Source organism: Hydractinia symbiolongicarpus, chromosome 2 (assembly GCF_029227915.1).
Source record: "Hydractinia symbiolongicarpus strain clone_291-10 chromosome 2, HSymV2.1, whole genome shotgun sequence".
NCBI classification, from domain to species: Eukaryota; Metazoa; Cnidaria; class Hydrozoa; order Anthoathecata; family Hydractiniidae; genus Hydractinia; species Hydractinia symbiolongicarpus.
In genome coordinates, this window is record NC_079876.1 from 12,481,018 (window position 1) to 12,507,016 (window position 25,999).

The 25,999-nt window shown below is 34.1% G+C and overlaps 3 protein-coding genes across 4 annotated transcripts; 1 reads left to right on the forward strand and 2 right to left on the reverse strand.

Annotated features, from left to right (window-relative positions):
• Positions 1-2,213: 2,213 nt before the first annotated feature.
• LOC130629468 (ribosome biogenesis protein SPATA5-like) lies at positions 2,214-5,275 on the reverse strand. The gene has a single exon (XM_057442681.1). It carries the CDS (start codon positions 5,140-5,142, stop codon positions 2,608-2,610), a length of 2,535 nt encoding a protein of 844 aa, XP_057298664.1. The 5' UTR covers positions 5,143-5,275; the 3' UTR covers positions 2,214-2,607.
• Positions 5,276-9,997: 4,722 nt separating this feature from the next.
• Positions 9,998-18,811, forward strand: LOC130629471 (uncharacterized). Its single transcript, XM_057442685.1, has 4 exons — positions 9,998-10,219; positions 14,798-14,902; positions 15,871-15,990; positions 18,568-18,811. The coding sequence occupies exons 1-4, from the start codon at positions 10,069-10,071 to the stop codon at positions 18,750-18,752; spliced, it is 561 nt and encodes a 186-aa protein (XP_057298668.1). The 5' UTR covers positions 9,998-10,068; the 3' UTR covers positions 18,753-18,811.
• A 1,323-nt stretch (positions 18,812-20,134) lies between these two features.
• Positions 20,135-24,977, reverse strand: LOC130629472 (uncharacterized). Of its 2 annotated transcripts, XM_057442687.1 has the most exons (3): positions 24,743-24,781; positions 21,787-21,848; positions 20,135-20,818 (listed from the first exon to the last, which is right to left on the reverse strand). In XM_057442687.1, exon 3 carries the CDS (start codon positions 20,782-20,784, stop codon positions 20,395-20,397), a length of 390 nt encoding a protein of 129 aa, XP_057298670.1. In that variant the 5' UTR covers positions 20,785-20,818; positions 21,787-21,848; positions 24,743-24,781; the 3' UTR covers positions 20,135-20,394. The 2 variants fall into 2 exon arrangements, with proteins under 2 accessions (XP_057298670.1, XP_057298669.1); XM_057442686.1 differs by lacking the exon at positions 21,787-21,848 and having other exon boundaries at positions 24,743-24,977.
• Positions 24,978-25,999: the final 1,022 nt, after the last annotated feature.

Sequence of the window (25,999 nt, forward strand, 5' to 3'; positions counted from 1 at the left end):
TTTGTACTTTTCGCGAAAAATCACTTCAGACCAAGTACGCAAAAAAAATCTTCTTTGGCATACGTCAGTAAGTAAAAAACTTAAATGGCAAATGAGCTTCGTTCGCTGGCTTTTCTCCGCACAAAAACGTTCCGGTCGCCCATCCTTGTCCCTAGGGCTCTTTTTCTCTTTCTGACAATCTCGGACGACGAAATTAAAACTAAAAAATTTATTTTTTTTCAATGAAAATTTGATTCTTTAAAACAAAATATTTATCGTTACGTTTTGTTTCTTCATAGCTAGATAACGCATGGAAGGTCTACTCGAAGATGTAACTTGCGCATTGATTTTCTGTGACCTCGATATCCTTTTAAAAGCTCTAGTAATATTGCGGTTAAACGAGAGAAATTAAAATGCCCCCAAATTATAGTGGGCGTTGCGGTGCCAGGGCTATTTCTTCTCGCCGTCCGCCAGGGCTTTTTCTTACACATTGTATATCACAGAATTCTTTTTTCCACTTTTGAATTTTATACTGGCTATTCGTACAACTAATAACAGCACTATTAACGAGGAGCATTTTGTTTTGAAAATAACAGTTTGCTTATAGCGTTTTCCCCATCGTTTTATATCGTATGAAACATTTTCTCTTCACACTGTTTGCTCCTCTCTTAATTAATTCCCCATCTCTTCTTCGCGCCCAGTCTCCAGACCGCGCCGTAATTGGTGTATTAGTAGTCGTCCTCAAATTTGTCGATTTGTGATTTTTAAAATACTCATATTCATACTTTAGTGTGACCTCCAACGTTTAATACGGTGTTTTACGACGATACAAGAAATGTTTCTTTTTTAAATTTATTAAAGCAAGAAGCAAACTTGGTCGCAGGGTCTTGTGACCCCTACGCTATTAATCGCTGCTATAAAATTCTGAAGCAAACTGCCATAGGAACGAGGTTGGAAACTAACCATCAAAACCTCCAGTTTTGTTACTAACGCTATCCTTCTCTCACCGAATTTCCGTTTTTTCCTCAGAGGAAAAATTTCTATTCGATTTTCCCCAATGCTCACTCATTTCCATTCTCTGATTTTTGCTATAAACCCTGTTTATTTCTTACACTTAATTGATTTGATTTTTAAAGAATTGAAGTCTTGTCTTTTATTTGAAGTTTATGTGAAGAAAATCTTGAGAGTCCGAAAGTGGTCAGTTTCTTCCACGGTGAACGGTGTAAAACTTTTCACCTCATTCCATCTGTTTAACCTGCGCCTTGTTCCATTCATTTTTAAGCCCTGCAACAGCAAAATTTACTAAGCGCCCTAATATTTTTAGCAATGTTCTGGTAAAATTATTCCTTTCCCATTTTTTATATTAACCCCCCTGGTTTTCATGACATGTTCAAATATTTATTTCTCTTCTTCTAATGTCAGCACCCTGATAAATGAGACTATGATGATAGGCTAGTTATTTGGGTGAACACAACGCTGCAAGCGCAACCGGCCTAAATTGGAAGTGATACTTTAATGGGATATTAAAGAAAAAGACACTTTTTTGCTAGTTTTTTTACATTTTTCTTTGATACTTTCGCACTTTCAATTGTTACCTAAAAAAAATATAAAACCATCACAAACTCTTGATATAAAAACGTTAAGTAGAAAATACTTTCACAAGAAAAAAGGTTTTTACATTTTTTGGTTACAAAATTTGTTTCGACATTTTACCAACAGCTGTACTAAAATATCTAACCACTCGCAACGCAAGTTTTTCTTTATAAGAATTTACTGACAAAAAAAGGTTGCAAATAAAAGTGCTTGATAATCCAAAAAACACAGATTCTTATGTGTTTCCGAAAAAAACCCTGACGTTTTCAGTGAATCGACCGAACTCAGATATATCGTAAAAATACACTTTCGCAAACACCCCTCCCCCGTAACTAAGAAAAATCTTTCATCTCAGTTACAGAAGCTTAGAAAGAAAACACACTTTTTTAATATGATGATTTATAACAGGGGAAATTTGCAAGAAGATTTTTTTTGCGACAACAAACAATTTTGTGAATCAATGAATAAAGAATTCAGCAAAAATCTATGTTTACAAATCAGGCAAAAATTAAATTGGCGCATGAGATGTCACGTCACTTATAAATGAAAGAATATTCTAAAAACAATACCTTAATCTTCTAGCTTCTCGTTCACTTTCAAGTAAGGTCAACACATCTCCCTCCCGAACTGGTCCTTTTACATTTCGGATGATGCTACGATTAGTATCGTCAAGAAATTCTACACGAACCTGTATCGCAAATTAAATGAACCAGTAACATAATATCAAAGAAAGTTAACAAAATATACATAAATGCGAAATAAGCTGGCAAATATAAAGAGAAAGAGAAAAAAAAGAGTCACAGTGGTTGGCAGAGGCAGAGTTTAAAACTAATACCTGGTGCTTCCATTCCTAGCGTAAGAACAAAAAAAGAGGCAAGAGAAAATTGATTAAGATGAAAGTAAATGAAAATTTGTACTAGTTTTACTCTTTTTATTTATGCTAAACATATAAGTTTGAATATAAGCAGCACAATCGAAAACTCAATACATTCTCTAAACGTGAGAAATTACAAAATGTGGATTCAAGTAAAAACATTAAAATGTGCCTGTGGTTTGCAAAGCAAACTCGTCATAAAATTTTAACATTTTTTTGCTAGTAGCTGGTTTGATTTGATTAAACACAGATTCGAAATGATGTTGCTTGACGTCAGAACTGTTAAAGTCTTCACGTAAAGCAAAAATGGCAGCTTCTCTGCACATAGAACATATTTCTGCACCCGAGTATCCATTTGATAATTCTATCAACCCATCAATAGACACATCTGCAGAAATTGGAATGGTGCGAAACTGAATTTCGAAAATTTCTTTGCGTGTTTGCTCATCTGGCAACGGTACGTGAATCAGTCGGTCAATCCGACCTGGTCTTAACAAAGCAGAATCAATAATATCAGGTCGGTTTGTAGCTGCAATGATAATAACACCTTTTAAGGATTCAACACCATCTAATTCTGTTAATATCTGCGCAAGAACACGATCTGCTACATTTCCACTTCCACTATCTGAACCGGAACGCTGAACTCCGATTGCATCTATTTCATCAAAGAACACGATGGATGGGGCAGCTACTCTAGCTTTATGAAATATATCTCTTATTGCCCGTTCCGACTCGCCAAGATACTTATTAAAAATCTCAGGCCCCTTAATTGAAATAAAATTTAACCCACTCTCAGTTGCAAGAGCTTTTGCCATAAGTGTTTTCGAACATCCTGGTGGACCATACATAAGCAGCCCCTTTGGCGGGCTAATACCAAGTCTCTTAAAAACTTCTGGGTGTTTAAGAGGCCATTCAATAGCTTCTTTCAACTTTTGCTTGACATTATTTTGTCCACCAACATCAGTCCAATAAACTTTCGGAATATCAACAGTCAATTCTTTCATAGCACTTGGACTGATCTTACATAAAGCTGTCTTAAAATTGGCCAAACTAATAAAGAAATCAGACCCAAACATAAAATCGCTGTCAATCTTGTGGCTTTTCAAGAATTCATTGAGAGCCATCATTCCAGATTCTTTACACAAAGCTGCTAAGTCAGCGCCAACATAGCCATGTGTAATCTCCGACAATTCAATGAAATCTTTGTCAGACAACTTGTGCTTAGAATCACATAACAACTTGTGCAGTATATCTAAACGTTCAGTTACATTCGGTACGGCTACCTCGATTTCACAATCAAATCTTCCAGGTCTTCGCAACATTAAATCAATAGCATCCAATTTATTTGTGATCGCAATTACAACAAAAGGAATATTGGGATCCAAACTATCCATAAGCGATGCTAAGGTAGATATTATTCTTTTTTCAGACTCATTACTGGATGTTGTACGGACAGGACAGATGGTATCAAATTCATCCATAATAAGAATAGATGGCGCTGAGACTACAGCTTTGTTGAATATAGTGCGAAGTTTTTTTTCAGTTTCACCAAAGTATTTGCTTGTCAGTTCAGGTCCATTGATAACACTACAATGCACATTTGTTAAAGTTTTTGCAAAGCTGTGAGCAAGGAAAGTTTTACCAACACCACTTGGTCCATATAAAATAATACCATTTGAAGGTGATACATGAGCACTCTTGTACAAAGATGGAAATTTAAAAGGAGTTGTGATTGAATCTTGCAATAACTTCTTTTGTTGCACCATTCCACCAACTTTATCAAGGCCATTTCTGCATTCTACCTCGGTGTTTGTTTTTTCAGCTGTATTTTGCATATCGATTTTACTGATTTTTGTTTCAGAAAACATTGCACATAAAACAAAATTATTAACAAAGTATTCCTGTTTACTTTCTTTTCCATTTTTCACTGGTGTGCTGGCCACAATAGATTGATTTTGGTTACTTTTTGTTATAGACAAACCAGTAAGATCATCACAAAGGTTCTTAACTTCTTTATTTTTGCTTTCTCGTGAAACATCTAAGTCATGAACTACATCAAAAATTTTAAATTCCATTTCTTCACCATAATATGTACATTGAATAACATCATCGTGAACAATAATAGTATCATCTAATTCCTGCAGCAATGTGTCCACTAACATGTCAAAGTTTTCTGACCCCTTATCACATAAGGGGTTTAAAATAACTTCCCTTGCAACCACAGAGAAGCATTCATTTTTTTGCACCATTATAAAGTCACCTTCAGCAACATGTAGAGATTTTATCTTAACGCTTTTGACACCAATAACATCAACAGGAATAGAAGACAAAGGCCAGACAGTACCATATGTTTTGTGCAAACCAAATGATATCATAACCGAGCAAGCTACTTGTAAGTTACAAAGCTTGATTGTAGAAGGGTGTAGAAAGACAAGATCGTTTTTGTTGCTTGGTACTTTAAACTCTTCATTTTCACAACACCTGGTTTTACCATGCAATACGGAGTTGCTTACAAATCCAGAATCAACAAAAACAAAACTATTTATGCTTGTCTCGCTAACAGACTCCTTTGATTCTGAGCAAAGCTTTAAATGTTTGTTGAAAACAAGTCTTGGGTAATGACTATCACATACTCCACAAAATGACCATTCACTTTTTTCCTTTTTCTTGGCACTCATGATTGGAAGTTGTGACATGAATTAAAGCTAGATAAAATAAAATTAAAAAGATGGAGCAAAAGTTTTGTGTAAAACGTGAGCAAAAATATAGAAAAATTTGCCTCATCTTTTTAATTTTACTTTTTAGCATAGCATACTTGCACGCAAAAGGAAAAATTGATTGTAGAAAAAAAATTACCTGTGTACACTGTCCTTGTGAGCCAGTTCTTCCAAGAATTTTTGTAACCTACACAAAACAATTCTAAGTTATTTCTAAGACCAAAAATTTACAAGTGCTTTAAAACAAAATTTTACGGCCAGATTTAGGAATTATATAGTAACAACCGAAATTCCAACTTTCTTGTTGGTGAAATGTGTTAAAGTTTAGCACTGAGATAAAACCCTAGCTAGATATAGTAATCCAGGTTTATACATTATATAAAACGAAAATGGAATAGACTTCAGCTGATAATAAATCTACACAGGTATAGGAATGAATAGCTAAACCTATACATTTAAGGTTTCCAATTATTATTTTTACCTGGAAACAATTTCGCTGGATGAAATTGAAAGTAAAATAGAATTTCTAAAAACAAGTAACCCTGGATTCTGGAGTAATTGATAAGGTCTGTCTATCCTTGTATAATAACTGTCTATTTTTGCAGAACCATATAAAGTTGTTTTTTTAGAGGGATCACTTGGGAATTTATTTTGTGCTGCGTATAAAGAACTTTTTTTTATTTTATTAGGTATGTGTGGTCACAACTTCTGCAACTCTATGTATTGAGTGCAGGAGATATCGCTTTTAATTGATACACATCTGCTCTACGCTTTAATGTTTTAATGTGCCATTAATGTTTCCAAAAAAAAAAGTTCCTATGGAAGGAGATTGGGTTTTTCCCATTCTTGCGGTCTGGTTTGCGTCATAATATAATCAACGCATCTCATTTGCGTTGATTATTTTTACAGAAAGTTAGTTGTTAGTTAGTTGCATGGAGGCTTACACTTCGCACAGCGAAACATATGGAACACAAAAGATGCTGGAAAATATTGGTATATTGGCATTTGGGAAATATCGAAAATTAGTGTAACGTTTCTGCTATGGAGGGGGGAAGAGGGTGGTGAAGATAGAACGTCGAAATAATGTTTTTTTTAAAAAAATCGATTTTTGACTCTTCCCTGAGATACTGCTTCTACTGTGAAGGTTTGACTGTAAAAAGTCAACTTTGTACCCCAAAGGAGGGAGAAGATCATTCCGACTGCAAGAATAGAAGGGATACTTGCAGGTAAGAATGCTGGAAATATTTCGCAATTTAGACAAGCAGCGTCATTTATTTTGCATTGGCTTTTGAATATTTTTACAAAGACTTTTACTAAAATATTTGTTCTTGTTAGCTAGCTTGAGGACGGTACTTGGATTAAAGATAATGAGCATAGCATGAAAATCAAAGCGCAAATAATACACGTTTTTCCAGTTATTTTGATATATAGTGATACACGAAGTAGTGGTTTCAAAAGACAATGCTGTATTTGGCAATTTGGTTCAGCTTTGTTGCTGTAATGATGATTGATATTTTGCTTAATTGGCGAATCACATGCTACATCCGCCATTTTTAAAATTTGGCAAGGTGAAAACAAACCTACAGTACAGTCCAGATGTAAGCGTACGCGTACGCTCAACTTGCAAAAATAATTGCTTTCATTAAAAAAAACAATAGGATAGCGAGTTCCTTTCAAATTGCGCGAAAATAATTGCTTCGTGTTAAAAACAAAAGCATAGCAAGAAACATTGTTTAAAAACAATACTCTGCGCGAGAATAAATTAAACGCGAAGGCCATTGAATTTTTATTTTTTTTAACAACGAAACTAATTATAGTAACGCGATTTTAATCTCGATTTATTTAAAAAACACAAGCTCTTTTAAAAAACATCAAATCCAATGATCTAAATATTTTAAAAAAAACTAATGCTACTTTTAAAACTTTTAGAAATATTTCTTTATCGTCGAAACATATTTTTTAACATGCAAAACTTTTAAAAGCCGTTCTTCGTTCTTTAACTTTCTAAAAAATCATTTCTATCGATGCTCTTCGTTATTAAACTTTTAAAATGCGATCTAAAAAAGCTTTTCTATAGCGGTTTTTCGTTATTAACTTTCAAAATGCGATCTAAAAAAGCTTTTCTATAGCAGTTTTTCGTTTTTAAACTTTCAAAATGCGATCTAAAAAAACCTATCGCCGTTTTTCGTTTTTAAACTTTTAAAATGCAATCTAAAAAAGCTTCTCTATAGCGGTTTTTTGTTTTTAAACTTTCAAAATGCGATCTAAAAAAACATTTCTATCGCCGTTTTTCGTTTTTAAACTTTTAAAATGCGATCTAAAAAAACATTTCTATCGCCGTTTTTCGTTTTTAAACTTTTAAAATGCGATCTAAAAAAACATTTCTATCGCCGTTTTTCGTTTTTAAACTTTTAAAATGCAATCTAAAAAAGCTTCTCTATAGCGGTTTTTCGTTTTTAAACTTTCAAAATGCGATCTAAAAAAACATTTCTATCGCCGTTTTTCGTTTTTAAACTTTTAAAATGCGATCTAAAAAAACATTTCTATTGCCGTTTTTTTGTTTTTAAACTTTTAAAATGCGATCTAAAAAAAAAACATTTCTATCGCCGTTTTTCGTTTTTAAACTTTTAAAATGCGATCTAAAAAAACATTTCAATTGCCGTTTTTCGTTTTTAAACTTTTAAAATGCGATACAAAAAAGCTTTTCTATCAAAATTAAAGTTTCAATCTTTGTTAAAATATAATAATTTCTATCGCTTAAAAGTTTTATTTAACCCGCGCAACCAACAATGCCTTCTCGCTAGTTTATTTAGTTTCTACGCAAAACTTTTATTTAAAAAAATATTAAACAATGGCTCTTCGTGTCACATTGATAGAGTTGATAACATACGCAATATGCTATTGGGAATAGTTATGTTAACACTATTTAACAATAGTTACGCGCAGTTATAATAAGTTATTTTTTCTTCAATAATCTTTTGTTTATTACGCGCAAGTTAATGACTTACAAGACTCGCAAGATAATTAATAAGAACAAAAGACAAACAACTACCGCCTCCGAGAAAAAGGTGTGAAACTTGAGCGTACGCGTACGCTTACATCTGGACTGTACTGTAGTTCGTAGGGGAAAGAATGCTAAAAAATGTGGAAATGGAAGAATAATTAGCTAACAAAAGGTAACCACAATAAAAATCTGTCTGGAAATGATGCCTAGCTATTATCTAAATTTTGCTTAAAAAAATTCTATGTGCTCAAACTTCCTAACATTGTTCTTAAAACTCCAAAATGTGTCTAGCTACGCACTCTCTTCACTTGAAGTACGGAAACTTTTTCACCTCCAAAAAAAATGTTATGAGGTCAAACCGAATCGCCGAATGGCTATAAGAAAATCTGTGCAGAGGCTACTGCACCGAAACTGCAGAAAACAACAACAAACACGTTTCCCAGCACACAACAGTGGGTATTTTTGGTAAGAAGGAAAAGTCGTTTTCAATTTTAATATTGAAGTATTATCTTCTAAATTGGTTTTGAAATGATAAGTATGGTGGAACTAAATGCACAGTTAACTTGAGCAGTTCGGGAGATGACACTAAAAGGGAAACGGTTTCCCAAATTCCAATGTCATATAGGGAAATGGTTTCCCATACAGGAAACTGTTTCCTAAACTATTTTTTTTTTGATTTTAATTTGGGTTTCCCTTTTGGGAAACCGTTACCCATTTTCAGAACCATTTTAGGGAATTGCGGAAAGAGGCTACAATAATTTTTTTTTTCTTTGGTGAAAATTTGCGGGAAAATATTCCCTTCCTATACACCTTTTTGATAATTTAATTGTACATGCTTTCCTACGGCTCTCCATCGTTTTACAAAATCGGAAAAAAGGAGGTAAAAATCGTGTTTTTATGAGAGTTTGTTAGAGACGAAAGAATGTTTTCTCCAGTTTTTTAACTTCTGTCGTATCAATTTCTTTTAAATTCTCAGGAAACGTTAATAATAATAATATACAACTTATGTGTACTTTTCATTAAAAACAAATCGCGGCAAGAAAAGTTATCACGAAAAAACGTGTTTTCTCATTAATAAACTCTTATAAAAGTGCTTACCTCCTCCAATCGCTAAATAAGCTGCGATGGAGTGTTAGTTTTCCCTAGTTATCGTAAAGGTGCATTGGTTAAAAATTTTTAGTGCGCTTTTTAACCAGCTCATGCGCAGATTCCTTTTTATTTTGGTGGTTTCCTTAATGGGAAACCATTGCCATATTTCTGGCCTATTTAGGGTAACAGTTTCCCAAATTTTCCAAATAGGAAACCGTTTCCCAAATGGGTAGTTGTTTCTCTTTTTGACTCAACTCCTTAACTGTTGATTTGGATATAATAAGGATATGTTATTTTAACTCAACTGTGAAAAGGAAGGAAGGAAAATTTACCAAAATATAAATTTTATGTAATAATGGACACAACAGCTATATTCTAAGTTTACTTACTTTAGCCAATTTGGTAGCTTTGGGATCTTTCTCCATAATTATTTCGGGCTGCCGAACACAACACACACGGCCAGCTACGATTTAAAAAGAACGAAAAAGAGCATGGTCACAAATAAAGCCCCGGCCCTAGGTCGAATTTGCTTTTTAAAAAAGTGAACCACAGTACGTTATAAAATACGGACATTCAAGAATTTGAGATTTTAATGCAGATTTTTTTGTCTTGCCTTATATTATTTAAAAAACATAAAAGGTTAATACATTTTTAAAAATAAATTTTGTCAGTAAATACAAATCTAGATTTAAACACCTCTTTTACATATTATCAGCGTCAGAATATGGTCGGTAATTTACCTTGTAAGTACATTAATGGCAGACAAGCTGTGATGTTGTCAGAAAGTTTTTAAAAACTTTAAACTTTTAAACATGGATAGGATGGAGGGAGATGTAGGGCCTGCTAGGTCGCCAAATGAACACGAGCGGTTTGGTCCACTTTTATTGCGCGAATTCGATGAAAATCCAGGAGAAAAAGCATTTGATAAGAGTGTTGCTTTTGGAATCAGAGGTGCCGCTGTTGGTACGTAAAATTTGTTTATTGACTGTGTTATGATGGGTCATTTTCACCCCCCTTGCTGGGTTTTTGCTTTAATAGGGTTTTAATAGGTTAACAGGGTTTTTTGCCATTCCGGACAAGGAAAAGTTTTAAAAACTTTCTTCATGTATATGTTCTGCCCAGATTGCGAAAACGGCCTGTTTACAACCGGTTGTAAACAGAACATAATCCGGCTGTCCCGGTTACCGGGACAGCTGTATTATTAGGAACACTGATATAATGGCCGGCCAGGCAGGCAGGCTGTGATTGGTATTTTCTTCGAACTTTTGTTAATTAAAAATATTCTCTGAAAGAACCAGGGTGCTGATAAGCCACATAAACCGTAAAAAGTGCGGGCGCTTCGGGCGATTCTCCCAAAAAAACCTGCATAGGCCTGAACAATGCCCAAAAAACAAAAACAAAAAAACAGACAGTAATATGATTCAAAAAAACTATAAAAATTAAACTAAACTTACTATGTGGTAGCAAAGTTCTTAAAAAAACTTTTTTTGATGGGTTTTGACAAAGTTTACTTTATAAATAACTTATATATAAACTTTATTAACTCCTTTTTGTTCTAGCGCCTTCTTCCCAACTATCGTCCTCAAGGTTTATTACAAGCAATTGCATTTCAGGAATGTTCCGGGCGAGCTCGGGAAAGTGCGGGCGAGCTCGGGGGACAACCACCAATTTATTCGAAAAGTCGCCGGAACTCGCCGGAATATATGCGGGCATTTGCAGCTTATCGCCACCCTCTTCTGGAAGATAGAACACCCCTAAAAACTAGACATGGCGAAAGAAAAAAGTCCTGACGTAATTCTTAGTATAAAGTACTCTTGTAGTAAATACATTTCAACATAATATACTTTGAAGTAACTAAATTTCACAGAACCTAAATTATTCTATATATTTGCAGGAATTAAGTTTGGTGAAAAGTTATTAAACTTGCGAATCCCAAAATTTAGTATTTGCCACAAAATTTCGTTTCATTTGAAACAACAACAACTTTGCCACCAGGGCTATTTGCTTGTCAGAAGTGACGAATGATATAAAAGCGGTGGGCCCCGATTATATTTGTTCTATAAGTCTTGAATAATATTTGACTGTCATACATAAGTCGGCCTTCCCCGATTATGTGCGTTCTACAATAAGTGAGAATGCTATACACGTGTATAATAAAAGTGTAAGAAGGTGTTAAAATCTGTTACAATAGAATTCCTAGTGAGAAATCATCATCATCATTCTCGGCCTAACGTCCGTTTTCCATGCTAGCATGGGTTGGACGGGGTATATTAATGACCCTCTTCCAGTCTGATCTAGACTGTGTTAGATCTAAACTCAACTTCCTCTGTATCAAGTCTATCCTTATAACCTCCTGCCAAGTCTTTCTCGGTCTGCCTCTGGGCTTTGCCCCAGGAACTATCAAGTCTCTACAATTTCTTACCCAATTATCCTCCTCCATTCTTTCCAAGTGCCCCAGCCAATTCAATCTTCTTATCTGGATAACATCTACGGAGACTTAGCCTGCTTCTTAGCTCATCTGAACTCTTTCTGTCTCTCAGACTGGCGTTACACATCCACCTAACCATTCTCATATCATTCCTTTCTAAACGGTCAAGATCTTCCTGCTTCACTGCCCATGTCTCACTACCGTACAACATAACACTTCTTACACAGGCCTCATACAACCTACCTTTTACCTCAGTTGACAGGGCTCTGCTAGTCAACAAAGGAAGTAACTCTCTGAACTTTTTCCAAGCAGAACCTACGCTACAAGTAGCACTTCTTCCAACACCCCCTTCACTGCCCAACATATCACCTAAGTAATAGAAGTTCTCAACTATCTCTAACGAGCCACTGTTGTACATCATTAAAGCTGGAAATACTTCATTCTCTATAATCTCACCTTTGCAACGCTTGCATACAAACTGTATGTCAGCTCTTAACCTTCCACTAATACTACTGCACTTCTTATCTTGCAAGTCTGACAAAAAATTGAGTTACTACCAACCCCTTTCCTGCAAACTCCACAAGAAATAATATAAAAATATGCCTTAAACATTTTACGTTTGTTTGAAATAAGCCAGCCAGTTAAAATAACAAGAATAACAAGATGCAGAACCTGCATCTCTCTCATAATTCTTTGGTTTAGTTTACATTTGGGAAAACCAAAGTAGTGTATGCTACTTAACCTGTAGCCTTAAATTATTCTACGTTTTGAAGCTTATTTTAAGTGAGTCTTGTCAGTTGCTAAAAAAATGCAAAACGAGGGAAACAGCTGGATATCATCATCATCAAAATCATCATCACCATCCCCATCATCCTTGCCAAGTCTTTCTCGGTCAACATCTTTAATTCTACGGAGACTTAGCCTGCTTCTTAGCTCATCTGAACTCTTTCTGTCTTTCAGACTGGCGTTACACATCCACCTAACCATTCTCATATCATTCCTTTCTAAACGGTCAAGATCTTCCTGCTTCACTGCTTATGTCTCACTACCATACAACATAACACTTCTTACACAGGCCTCATACAACCTACCTTTTACCTCAATTGACAGGACTCTGATAGTCAACAAAGGAAGTAACTCTCTGAACTTTTTCCAAGCAGAACCTATCCTGCAAGTAACACTTCTTCCAACACCCCCTTCACTGCCCAACATATCACCTAAGTAACAGAAGTTCTCAACTATCTCTAACGAGCCACTGTTGTACATCATTAAAGCTGGAAATACTTCATTCTCTATAATCTCACCTTTGCAACGCTTGCATACAAACTGTATGTCAGCTCTTAACCTTCCACTAATACTACTGCACTTCTTATGTACCCAATGCTTGCAAGTCTGACAAAAAATTGAGTTACTACCAACCCCTTTCCTGCAAACTCCACAAGGCACTTTCCAACTACAAGATCACACTTGGCTGCAATGCTGCTAATCATGACTTTAGACTTTGCTGTGTTCACCCTTAGCCCTTTCTCTTCTAGTCCTTTCTTCCACTTCTCAAACTTTTCAACTAATTCTTCCATTGACTCTGCTATGAAAACCAAATCATCTGCATACTATAACTCCCATGGACAACCTGTTCTGAACTCCATCGACCACGTTGCAGTTTCTAAAACAGCTTTGTCAAAACAGCCACTTATAAATCAGTAGCTTCTGCAACGCATTTATGACCTACCATAATCATAAGAATGATTTTTATTTATACAATATTAATACCCCCGTTTTACTAACTTATGACTACACAAACATTATTCGGTCTTTCGATTACGCATTTCATTGAAATGCGTAATCCGTATGCGTAATCCATCATGAAGAAAATTTTAACGTTACATAAAGTTTGTTTGATTTTGGCAAAAAAAAATTAAGTTATAAATTTATTTTTATGATATCTATACAATTATAAATTTTGAATGCAAATACCTTAACAGGTCTACAATTCTGGTGGCAAAAAATGCTAAAATTTGCTATTACTTAAATATGATATCATAATTTATGCAGCATAATTAAATCTAAAAATGTTTTAGTTGTGAATATCTTTAGAACGAAAAGAGCGTTTTAAAAAATGTAAAATTAATCAATAAGTCAAACATCATGTTAACCTTAAGCTCCTTATAATCTGCCCAGATTGTAGTTTATGTTTTCTGTACAATAGAATCGTCATTCCTCTATTATTTTGCACACAGGAATTTTACTGCATTTTAAAAAAGCTAAGATAGGCAAATACGCAACCTGACAGTACTTTGGACGCTTTTCAATCACCTATTTTTTATGATAAGAAATTGCATTGGTTCTGCTTCACTCAAAAATTCACAGGCAAAGAAAAATTCCCTCCCCCTTCACCTTATCAAAAAACTTATTTTTTCATCTTTCTTTATAATGTGTCTTTTCTCTTTGAGTGTTGTGATAAAAAAATTTACGCTACAAAGATCGAAATTACTCTGCTCAAATAAATTCAATAGTGGTAAAAAAAAATGTTATATATTGATTAACGCACCAGCTCAAAAGACCAAAGATCAAGAAAAATAAAGGTTTAGCAACTTTAGTTAAATAATAAATATTCACAAATCAGTTTTGTTGCAATAGCCTGGTTGGTTAGCGCATTACACTTAGATGCAATTTTTCTGTGCTGGTTTAAATCTCCCTAGGGTGCGTTTTTGTAAAAAGAACTTTGTGAATAAAACCTCATTGATGATGTTGCATTTGACCATTTGAGGCATAGCCAGTTAGCCCAGTATAAGTTGCTAGAAATTATATTGCAAGTCAACAAACTATATATGCACTACTTCGCTAAAAATTTTAGCCTGTCCCATTTTCGTGTTATCCAGTATTATATGTATACTTCATGAAATGTAAATAGATGTGGAAATATGTCTATTGATTTGTGAGCACCCCTTTGTTTGTGAGTGATCACCCCTTTATTCTGCACTACAGTTGCTTGACTTTATGCACAACTTTTGGACCTCTTATGTTATTTTAAGCAAATAGCAGTAACAAAACATTTTTTCATTTATTTATTTATTTTTCTTAATTCATTTATTTATTCATTTATTTATTTTCAGGTGTTTTAGTTGGTGGTACTTATGCAGCTATGTTTGAACCGGCATCAAAAGTTAATGGTATTACATATGCTTTGCGACACATGGGAAAAGCTGCAGTATTTGGAGGTAAAGCCTCATATTTTACTCTTGTGCAACAAAGTAAAAGCAATGTTATATTATGCATTGGTATTCCAATCGCGGTTACCAGGGCTACTAGTGCCTAATACACTGCAAGCCACAAAATGTTAATGACATAAAAAATATATATAGATAAAGGTTTATCCTGGCATATCCATTTTTTTTGTAGAGATAAACCTTCATTTATACAAATTTAAAGTATTTTCTCATATTGCAAGGCAGTGCATTGACAGAGGTCAATGTTCTCCAGTAGTGCCTGAGACTAATAGTTACTGTATGGATTAGTTTTAATAAATCTCATTTCATGAAGTTTACATATAATTATATAATTATATATCAACTATTTTCTACGCTAGCAAAGTGTGAAAAACTTAATAAGTAACAAAACTTTATTTAAAGTGCTGTTCATATCAATATCAGTCACCAGTGTGTTTAAAGTATTTCCAGCATGTAAAGTCTTATATTACTGCTTAGAAGGTTAATATGTTAGCCTAAATTTGAATTGTTGTTGTATCCATGACACTTTATCAGATATGAGCATTGGCACCTGTAATGCGTTTGTCTGCGGCTCCCAGTCCTGAGGGACCACGGTTGAGTCTCCCTTACTGCCAAGCAGTGTGTTAGTGATGCGCAAATGTAGCTTCTCTGCAATATGATAAAATGTTCTTGTGGGAAAAAATATGGAAAGTTGTAAAAGTGGGAAAAACTATAGAAAACAATATTTTATAATAATGTTATTGTTTTTAGATCTATCTTTTCTAGTCATCAAGCTGGCAGTTATTTACATCTGTTTTTGTTGTTGTTGTTTTAATTCCAGGTTTTGTCAAATCTTACACCTGGTCAGAAACTTTCTAGAATATTACTTCAATAAATATTATTCCATATTTGCTAATATTGAACATATGACAGTCCTATTATTTACGAAGGTCTGAACTGATTGTTTATATTTTTTGTAGGTGCTTATGGAGCTCTGTTAGGTGCAGGTATTCCAATTGCACAGGCTATCCGAAAGAAGAATGATCCAGTGGCTTGGATGTGGGGTGGATTCGCTGCTGGAACAGTTTTTGCGTTAAAAAGTAAGATTCGCTGTCTGGAATATACGTAATTGAATTAAACATTACAGAGGAAACTTGAAAACCGAAGGCTGTTTAACCTACATCATTTGAAATACCTGCTCAATTGTTATGAAACTAAATTGAATATTTTTAGGACAGGCATCTTTTTGGGGGGCCACAAACTTTTTGACTTGATTTTTTAGGATGTGCCTGTAATTAAACTTTTTTGTAAAAAAAAATCACTATAGTAAAATAATTAAAATATTTGCTTTGGATAGGTAAGGGTATTTTTACTTAATCTCTTTAATAATAGCTGTCTATCTGTCTGTCTGTCTGTCTGTCTGTCTGTCTGTCTGTCTGTCTGTCTGTCTGTCTGTCTGTCTGTCTGTCTGTCTGTCTGTCTGTGACGCAAAATGTTAGCTTAGCTGCGCAATTAGCGAGCCGCACGCAATGCGATATCAAAACGACGGGTGAACTCTTCTGTTTCTGCGCAAGATGGCACCTTAAGTAGCGAGACATACGAAATGCGGTATATAAAGAACGGGCGACCCCGTGGATTTTTCCAGGGGTTAACGACTAGTCTATATTAAATACCCGTATACGTCTGTCTATCTGTCTGTCACGCAAAATGGTAGCTTAGCTGCTCAAGTAGCGAGACGCACGTGATGCGGTATAAAAAGGACGGGCAAACCCGTGGATTTTTCCACGGGCTAATGACTAGTTTTGAAAATTACTTATGACATCGCACAAAAAAAATGCTAGCGACAGCATTAAAGTAATTATGTTCATTTATTTCTTTGTTCCAAGCTTTCGGCCATAAATGTAATTCTTTTGATAATTTAGGGACAGTGAGGACTTTATGCTGCCCTCCTTAACCTGAAAGAACAAAAAAAAAATAGGGTTAATTTGCGGTCAAAGATTATGCTTGATTTTTTTTAAATTTCTTTAAGTAATATGAACTTGCATGGTTAAACAAAATATAAAAAAAGGAAAAAAATAATATTTAAAGTGCAAAAAACTGGAAATTTAAAATTAATAAAATTGTCACTCCCTTAGTAAACCAACTTGTTATTAAAGTCTATTTTATTAGTGTCCCTCATTTCAGTATCTAGTTTAGTTCCTTGTAAAAAACACTGAATTTTCACAACAGAAGTGTTCCACCACGTGCGCCGCCCACAGTGGGTGCTATCTCCAGCCGTATTTGAGTATTTATTTTAATCACGTAACTTGTGTAACTATCAATAACAAGCCTTCCTCTAAAATGTCACTGAGCGTCTATTTCGAGATTCAACTCCTCCTTTTTTGTGTTGCTTGTTTTAAAGATAAATTTAATGAGCACAAATTCTTTTATGAACAAGTAATTGTATATTTCGCAGGAAGCGGTTTTAGAAGTGTATACCCTGTGATGACGATGGAGGTTGATAAAACAATACTGCGGACAGAATCACGGTTCTTATGGTTGCAAAGCGAATTTTCTAATCACTGTGAAACTTCAGTTTTAGGGATATTTTCAAATACAGTTTTTATCTAGTTATGATGTCACAGCGACTCGCTGTGTTTGTGGATATTTAAATACTTCACTTCTCATACGTTGAAATGTTTAGGAATGTCCATTTTTGAATGTTGTGCGTTTGTTTGAACTGTTCTCACGAATATCAGTTTCGTTTATGTGTTCAAAAAAATTAAAAATGGCACGAAAACTTTTGAAACAGAAAACTCGAAGTGTGGTAAAAAATGGCGCGAAAACTTTTAAAACAGAAAACTTGAAATGTGACAAAAAATGGCGCGAAAACTTAACAGAAAACTTGAAATGTGGCAAAAATGGCGCGAAAACTTTTAAAACAGTAAAAATAGGGGGAAGACCTTAATAAATTTGTTACGAAATATTTGAGAAAACTTCTGTTCATATGGGAAAATGCATTACCCGCTTACCGAGATCTCGATCATGTGCACCCTAGATCCCGGTAGGCGGGAAAAAGTTTTCTCTCGTATGAACGCAACTAACTTTTGTTAACAGTTTGTTAACAACCCAAGATCTCGATATTTCAAATATTTCCCATATGGACAGCCCCTAAGCCAGTTTCGTCGAAGATGTAGCGATGGTCGGTACTGACTGTTGCTATGGTGGCATGTTGCTATGGTTTTATGACGTCGTTAAGATGATAAGCAAACCAACGCAAATACATGCCATATCCGTATCGTCTTTTTATTGTGTGTAAAAATAGTGCTGTTAGTTTGTGCTGGGGTTGTAATTAGGTAGTAGCGAAGGAAGGACGTTGTAATGTTTTCAGTAACTAATTTTGTTGCTACAAACATTTTAAGTGCTCGGTTATTCAGAATTTTTGTTTATTAAAGAGGTACGAGAAACTTCTTTATCATATGTACAGGAAAATGTAAATTTCCGTAACATAAATTATTCTTCAACTAAAACACGCATCATTTCTTCCAATGATATTTAAAATAAAAGTTCTTTTAAAGGGTTTACTGAATTTGTTATTGGAGTGTTTACGCCTAGCTTACACTATATTTTGTTATTACGTTAGGTATTTGTTATAGTGTAAGCTATTAGGCTAGTTTACACTATAAATTGTTTTTTAGGTGGCCGACCAACAACTGGATTACAAGTCGGTGTACTTACAGGCTTAGTGATGGGTATTGCGAAACTTACTGAAGGTTATAAAGAGCCATATCCTGATCGTCTAAAATATTTACGTAAGCCTCCCCCGAAGACATATAAACTGTTTGATGAGGAAGGGAATATGATTACACATACAAGATTATAAATTTTGATGTGTCGTAATATGTGCTTAAATATATATATAAATATACTTAGTTTGGTTAATACATTGTTTTGCATGTTGTACAGATCTTAGCCTATCAAATGTTAGTATTCGTTTTACACTAGTCGCTGTCTATGACAAAAGCGATACACATATATCGCATTTGCTATTTCGTGTGTTCGCTGGACAATTTTTTTTTCGCGCGAAGAATAAATTTTAAATCATCAAGTAAATAATAATCTACAAAAAAAATGAATGACACTTTTTTTTACATACGATTAATCTTTTGCGATTCGCCCTAAACATTATTTAGCTATTCAGGTAAAATGCCCCTAAAAATTGTTTAGTTATCGTTTGCCTGGTTCAGATTCTACGGAGTAACCTGTTTATTTAAGGGTTTACTTTTGTGCTTTTGCTTTTGTAAGCATATTTGGTTTCATTTGTAGTTTGTAAAATTGTAAAACTATCTCGTTTAAAAAAACTACAAAACATTCACAGCACCCAATTCAGTTGTTTAATTTACACATATAAATGTTTACACTTAGATGCAACGGTCTGCTGCAGTGGTGGTTCGAATCCTCATTGTTGTGTTGTTGGATTTTTAAAGTCACTTCATTTTGCGCAGTTTAATATTCAATACCTGAATTTACTGTTTCATAGTGACAAAAAGGTAATCAATCAACGACCGCTCTAGTTCTCAAAATTTTCGTCAGTTTGTAGCACTGATTCAACAAAGGGCCGCACGAAAATAAATTCCAATATTGCAACGGCCGTTCTAGTAGTCTCGTTTGCGTGTTAATCAATGTATCTTGCAGTCTCATACACATAGCATGCAGCGCTTCATACTTGTGTTAGAAAACGTTACAAGTCCTGGGTTCGATGTTGATTTGTCATGATAAGTTGTGACCGGAAAACTACTGTCTGGGAGAATTACATTAAGAAAAACTACTTCTGATATAACCAAAACAAACAGACTTTGTGTTTCCAGTAACAATAACATAGGTTCATATCTGCCATCTTGTAATGTTGATTCTTGGAGGATTCTTTCCTCTAAGGTTAATTTCATCATTCAAATGACAAAGAGGTAGCACCCGCTCTGGTTTTAAAAAAGTATTTCTTATTTTTAATGTAGATTTCCATGTTTAAGCAGCAACCACAGTCGAAGCGGTCGTTGCATAGTTCTCTAACAACATGGTTTTCCCTCTTAAAACTTTTATTTCCCGGCAATCAGCTCTCTAATTTCTCTCTAATGGGAATCGTGCAACCAGAACACGAAAAGGTACTTATATATATATTAAAACCGTCGAACAAAATCACGGATTTATAATTTTAGTAAAAAGATTTTTTTTTGACTTTCACATCTATTTTTTCATTAATATAATGCAAAGTTTAATAAACAAAGATTTATAATAAATAATATATATATAAATATGTACAATTTACAAATGCTAGAACAAACTTCACCATACAACTACTGTTTTATAAAACAACTTTATCAGGTTTCTGGACCAGCCAGTTCTTTATTCAAGTTATTCTGCAGCTCAAGGAGCGTAACGTGAAAATATTATTCAATGCAGGTCAGTCACAATCAGACGGGTAATCACGCCGTTTTCCGCACCGTGTGGAAATTGATAATGCAGTCATATTAGAATTTCGTAACAAACTCGATACTTGTTCCAACAATGTTCGATTTGGAGTCGTTTTCAACCCAAGTAGGGATAGATTCAATACTTTTGTAGATTTTTTGTTTTTTACTTATTCTTTTATCTGATTTTCGTGTGTCTTTTACATCAGACTCTTGCGGGATCGACTTTCTAAATGAGCCCAAATTTAAAAGTTTGTTAGAGCGCCTGTGCGCTTGAGATGCATCATACACGTTTACATCCAAACCGTTAGAGTTTGTCTTTGTTAAGGCGTTCTTTAGGTTTGATTTAGGTGTTAACTGGAACATGTCGTTGTATATTTGAGTAAGCGAGGCATAACAAGAATCGCATACTTGTTTCGGTAGAAGAACATCTGCAACTGCTAAAGGCATCTCGTTGTGTTAGTCTCGTTTAGTAATAAATTACCTAAAAAACGAAGTATAACAAATTAAATTATTGCCATATTAACAAAGTAGCAGTGCGGTGTTTACAACTGACAACGTAAATCCACTTTGCTTTCCGGGCGGTTAAATGGAGTGGTACGACAGAAATGTACCACCATGACGGACAAGGTAAACATTCTATTAACAATAATTACAAACGTCGTTAAAGTATCCGCTAATTAAATGCTTCATTAAAATCGAGTTAATGTTGTCGTGATCAATTTTTTTGTCCTTGAATTGTTAAAATGATAAACACAGTTAACAAATAAGATGAAATCTATGGTAGTTTTTGTTCCTTAAAATTTAAGGAGAATTTAATTTCTTCTTTTCTTTTCTTGTTTTCTATTTTTATTATTTTTATTAACTTCTCAAAGTACTACAAAAATTTAAAATTAAAAAGAAAACAAAAATATCAAAAAGCAATAATTTTACTTGTCAAAACCAATATTTTTTAACTTTTTCACCATTCAGCATATCCGATCTCATATCTTAAGTCAGTAAGGAACAATCAAGAAGGACATTGCATGAATTTTTCACATTTCTTATGAGATTAGGATTCTAAACGAATGATATATATCTGGGTTGTCAATTGTAATTTAATAAAAACTCGTCAGAAATGGTAAATATGTATTTATTCTACTTAAAACTATTCTCCTATTTTCAAAACGATAAGTCAGAAATCAAGAGATTAAGATATTATCAATCTTAGATAACCCGCGTTAAGTTTAATGTCCAAATCCCGCTAGGAAATTAAAACAATTCATAGCAACATTCGCTGTTGTTGTTTTATAATAATTCCACACCAGGGTACTATCTTAAGGTAACTTACTCGTAAGTTAGGTCCCCTCTTCTAAGAAGGAACCAAAAATAGAGATACAAAAAAGGATCCACCATAACATAAAGACAAAACAAGTATGTAAGCCACTAAATTCTAATTTGATTGACTCTTACCTATTACAGATGGTCAAGTCGTACTTGCTTCACTGTTTGAAAATTTGGAATGTCAGAAAGATCTGTGATAATGATGTATTTATTAACAACAAGTGTCAACAATGAAAGATTGATGATAGCAATTAAAGTTTTATAAGTGTTTTGCTTAATTAGGAAACGAAACAGACATAAATACTATCCCCCTGTTTTCAGCACAATTAGCCTACTTTCAGGGGGTTATAACAAAAGACAGGTAGTGATTTAATACGGTTTAATATGTTTTGGACGCGTATTTGTTTTGACACAATAATTTGTCATAACGAGCTATAAAACTGCTAAAGAGGTAATTGAAAAACCCTAAAATATTGTACTTGTTAAATATTTCTGCTGATGTCATCAAATATTTGACTTTGTGATTTAACTATATGACGTCAGACATCTATGCACCACCGTGACTTCCTGTGATGGTTTTGTTGCATTCTCATGTCCTGTGACACTGTGTGGCATAGCATACACGTAAGTTCTATATTCCGTTACATGCGCTAAATGTTTTTTTTTAATCATTTTAAAGTATTTTTTATCAACTTTTTATTTTTTCAACAAACGAGATTCCGCACGCCTGTGATTTTAGCTGTCAAGTTTGTTTTCAATACAGTGTCAAGCAAACGCTGACTTTATGAATATGAAGGCAAGGGTGAGGAAACACCCATTAGAACGCCTATCATAAATGAGTCTGTAGTCGAAAGTGGTAAATAATTCAGCCTTGAAGGAAAGAAACTCCAAAGATTCAGAGAAATGAAGATCCTGGGCAATCACCTCTAGTTTTCAGCTTTTAATTAGAATCAAACTATTATTTAGCTTAAAACGATAGTAAATGAACTGACAGAGAACTGGTAAAAACCATAAAAGGACATGTATGAAGCTCTGAAGAGAAAAGCCAAAGTGGAATCATAAACAAAAATAATAAAACGACTTTAAAAAATTCCCTTAATAAGTGATAATGATAGTTGATAAAAACATGGATGATTGTATTGAAGGGAAGAGGGAGAAAGCCAGATCAACCTCGTCCCCAGGACATCTTGTACCTTTTCTGACATTGGGACGGCGATACGAGCAAGCTGATCTCAGAGAAGATGCAGGATGCCCTGGGGACTAGGTTGGGTGTGAAATCATCAATATTTTTCAGGATGTTTTATTTCGTTTCATATAGTTATATAATTTCCTGTCTTGGGTTTCATTCTAAGGACCCTTGTGAAAAAAGTCCGTTGCAAGTTTCCAAGCAGGAACGTCGGTATATCATAAAAAGGTCAAATGTAACAGGGCCAGACGATTTCTGCTACGAAAACCATCGGAAATGAATACCGTCGTCATGAGGGTTGTCGGGAATAAAAGCCGTCATATTAATATTAATGTGAGAAACTTCATAGACACCAGGAAGTGCTAGTTTACAATTAATCTTTGCTTTGGAAGGTTGTATAAGTTAATAGGTTATAGTCTGTTGATTCATTTGCATTTAAAACTTTGCTTCGTATGTTTCATCAAGAAGACTCTGAAGATAGTTTGAATGACAACCTATAGTGTGTTTGGGTTTGCAGACAACTTGGAACACTTTATTAACATTATAGTGACAACCTCGTTCCCAGGTTTTTAGCATGTGATAAAGTCGAAGGATTTCCGCTTAGCAGCAAGAATAACAACAAATTGTAATTTTGGATTCTACGTCTGGTCTAAACAATTTTATTTTTGAACAGCGAATTTATTAAAAAAAAATTAGGTTTAAGAAATCCATCAAAGAAGAAAACAGTAGAGATGCATCCCATGTTTATTCGCTGTAAAAGCTAACCATAAAAATGGATGCGAAAAAGAACTGTACAAGTGAGACTACAGGTATGTAAACAAATATGTAAATAAATATGGCGCTCGATCGAACCCGAAAGCGTTTTTATTTTTATATTTAGAAACGCAATTATATACATGAATTAAATCTACGAACCACTGAAGTTTTTGTTTTTATGTATAACATATAGTATCCCCTAAATAGCTGTGGAAAACAGACAAAAATTCTCTTGTGTACGCATTTATCAGTAATCGATAAAGTTGACGGAGATTGCATTTCAAGAAAAAGTTGCTCCATCTAATAAAGTCCACCATTCTAACAATTTGAATTCGCATGGTATTTAAAAATGAAAGGACATGTCATTTTTGTCATTTTTTGTCATCTATATTAAAAATGTCAGCATGGATCAATATAATTAATTAACGTTTAGTATTTATTTAACATATTGAAATAATTTCTCAAAGTTTTTTTAGATACAGCTGATGGGAAAATTTTAAAGTTTTGTTTAGAGCGCTATAGCGGAAAACGAGCCTTGACTTAACTAAATGCAGTCAAACACCCCACGTGTCTCATTGAATTGTTAATCCCTTTTAATTTGGTGGCATGAGGACGAAATAATATTTTTACAGCTTCCTTTTGTGTGTGGCACATGATTTAGGAATTCATTTTTAGGAAATCTCTCCGATTAAACTGTCTTTATTCCATGTGTTTGTAAAGAGTAAAAAAAAAATTAAGATTTAATTTTGATTTGAAAGTGTTTGCGTCAAATCAGGGTCCAAGGTGAATTTCTACCTCCTTTTAAATGAGAACTTTGATATTATTATGGAATCGTTTACCGTCACATTTGCTATATCACCAAAATAGAATTTTCGAAATCTAAAATTGACTTTTTAGTCACGTCAAGTTATATAAGGCAGATGTACACAAGAATTAACAGCCCTGAAAATGAGACTGCTTCACATTAAAATAAAGGTACCTCGAAAAGAGGAGTAAAAAAAGTAATATTTCTTATCAATATAAATCAGTTATTTAATTGCAGCAATTCCAGTTGTTTTTAAGTCATAAAACGATTTCTTTCTTAGATATAAAGAAATAATTTAAGAAAATAAAAATCTTAGAAAACCAAACAAGCTTGCTCACCTCTTGCAACAGCTATCTTTCTTTCATCAACGTTTGAACTAACTTAATCTCACTACATGTTTCTTTTATAAGCAACTCTTAGATTGCTGATTAGCAAAAAGCAGTCATGCGCGTAGGAAAAGAATGTATGACGTCACAAACTACTTATTTAATAACCAGGCTCTTTAGGTTAGCCACGAATGCATGCAAGATAGCCTGAAATGGTAAAGATGGAAGTGATGATAAAAAATGGAGATTTTGAAATCTGCAAAAAATAAATTACTTTCAGCGTCTGTTTACGACAACACATTTGTGAGATGCTATCTGTGAGATAAGTATTAGACAACCTAAATGCGAACATAGTTAGGACTTATACTAAGTGTGTTTTATTTTCTGCTGAGTGTGTTCACATATGTCATACACTAAATTTAAATTATGAGTTAACTGGAAGTTAAAAATGCATTAACGGTTTAAGAAGTGTGTTGTAGGTTTAGGAAGGAATTAAAAAGATTATAACCTCCGAAACTTACACAAACAAAAACTATTATGTTTCTTCATCAACATTGTGTTTTTCAGATAAACTTACTTAGTTTTTTTAAGGAGTACATTTCGTCCTAAATGTTACTATTGTGTGTGAATACTTTTTTCCATCCACGCAAAGTGTCAAAGAATCTATATTACAATACCCGTATACGTCTGTCTGTCTGTCACCCAAAATGGTAACCGCAGTAGCGGTACACAAACAATGCGGTTAATAAAAGGACGGGCAAACGCGTGGATTTATATACGGGTTACCGACGAGTGTGAAAAATTCTTTCCTTGCCTTTTTTGATTATCGTGTAAGTCACTATAATCAAAAATAACGGACTATTTCGTCACCTTTTTGGTTTGTGATGGTTCTGTTATTATTCATTTAGTATTAATAACACATACAATGAACTTTATGAAGGAAAGTTAAACACAAACTGCTGGGTATGAAAACATGAATAACTGAGTCGCGGTATGCAGGGAAAGAAAACTTTGGATAACCAAGTCGCACAGTAATCATTAACGTCGTCATCAACAGTGAACTTCACAAGAATCGTTATTCATATAAACTTTGGAGGTTTTTGGCTGTTACGAAACATTTATAACTTTTTAAACAAGCATATCTTTTATTACTTTTATTCACTCGCAGCCTGGAATACTGCTAACAAACCTTTTCCTTTTTTGAAAAAAAAATATGTGCTTTATGTTGCTTTTAAGCTGCTGCTTATAGAAACCGCGTGTTAGACGTAA

What these genes read in the sequence shown, in the direction of transcription:
- LOC130629468 (XM_057442681.1), bottom strand. Translation starts at nt 5,142, where the DNA reads ATGTCACAACTTCCAATCATGAGTGCCAAGAAAAAGGAAAAAAGTGAA.
- LOC130629471 (XM_057442685.1), top strand. Translation starts at nt 10,069, where the DNA reads ATGGATAGGATGGAGGGAGATGTAGGGCCTGCTAGGTCGCCAAATGAA. An exon ending in AAAAGCTGCAGTATTTGGAG is followed by an intron (nt 14,903 to 15,870) that starts GTAAAGCCTCAT and finishes TATTTTTTGTAG; the next exon opens with GTGCTTATGGAGCTCTGTTA. An exon ending in AACAGTTTTTGCGTTAAAAA is followed by an intron (nt 15,991 to 18,567) that starts GTAAGATTCGCT and finishes ATTGTTTTTTAG; the next exon opens with GTGGCCGACCAACAACTGGA.
- LOC130629472 (XM_057442686.1), bottom strand. Translation starts at nt 20,784, where the DNA reads ATGCCTTTAGCAGTTGCAGATGTTCTTCTACCGAAACAAGTATGCGAT.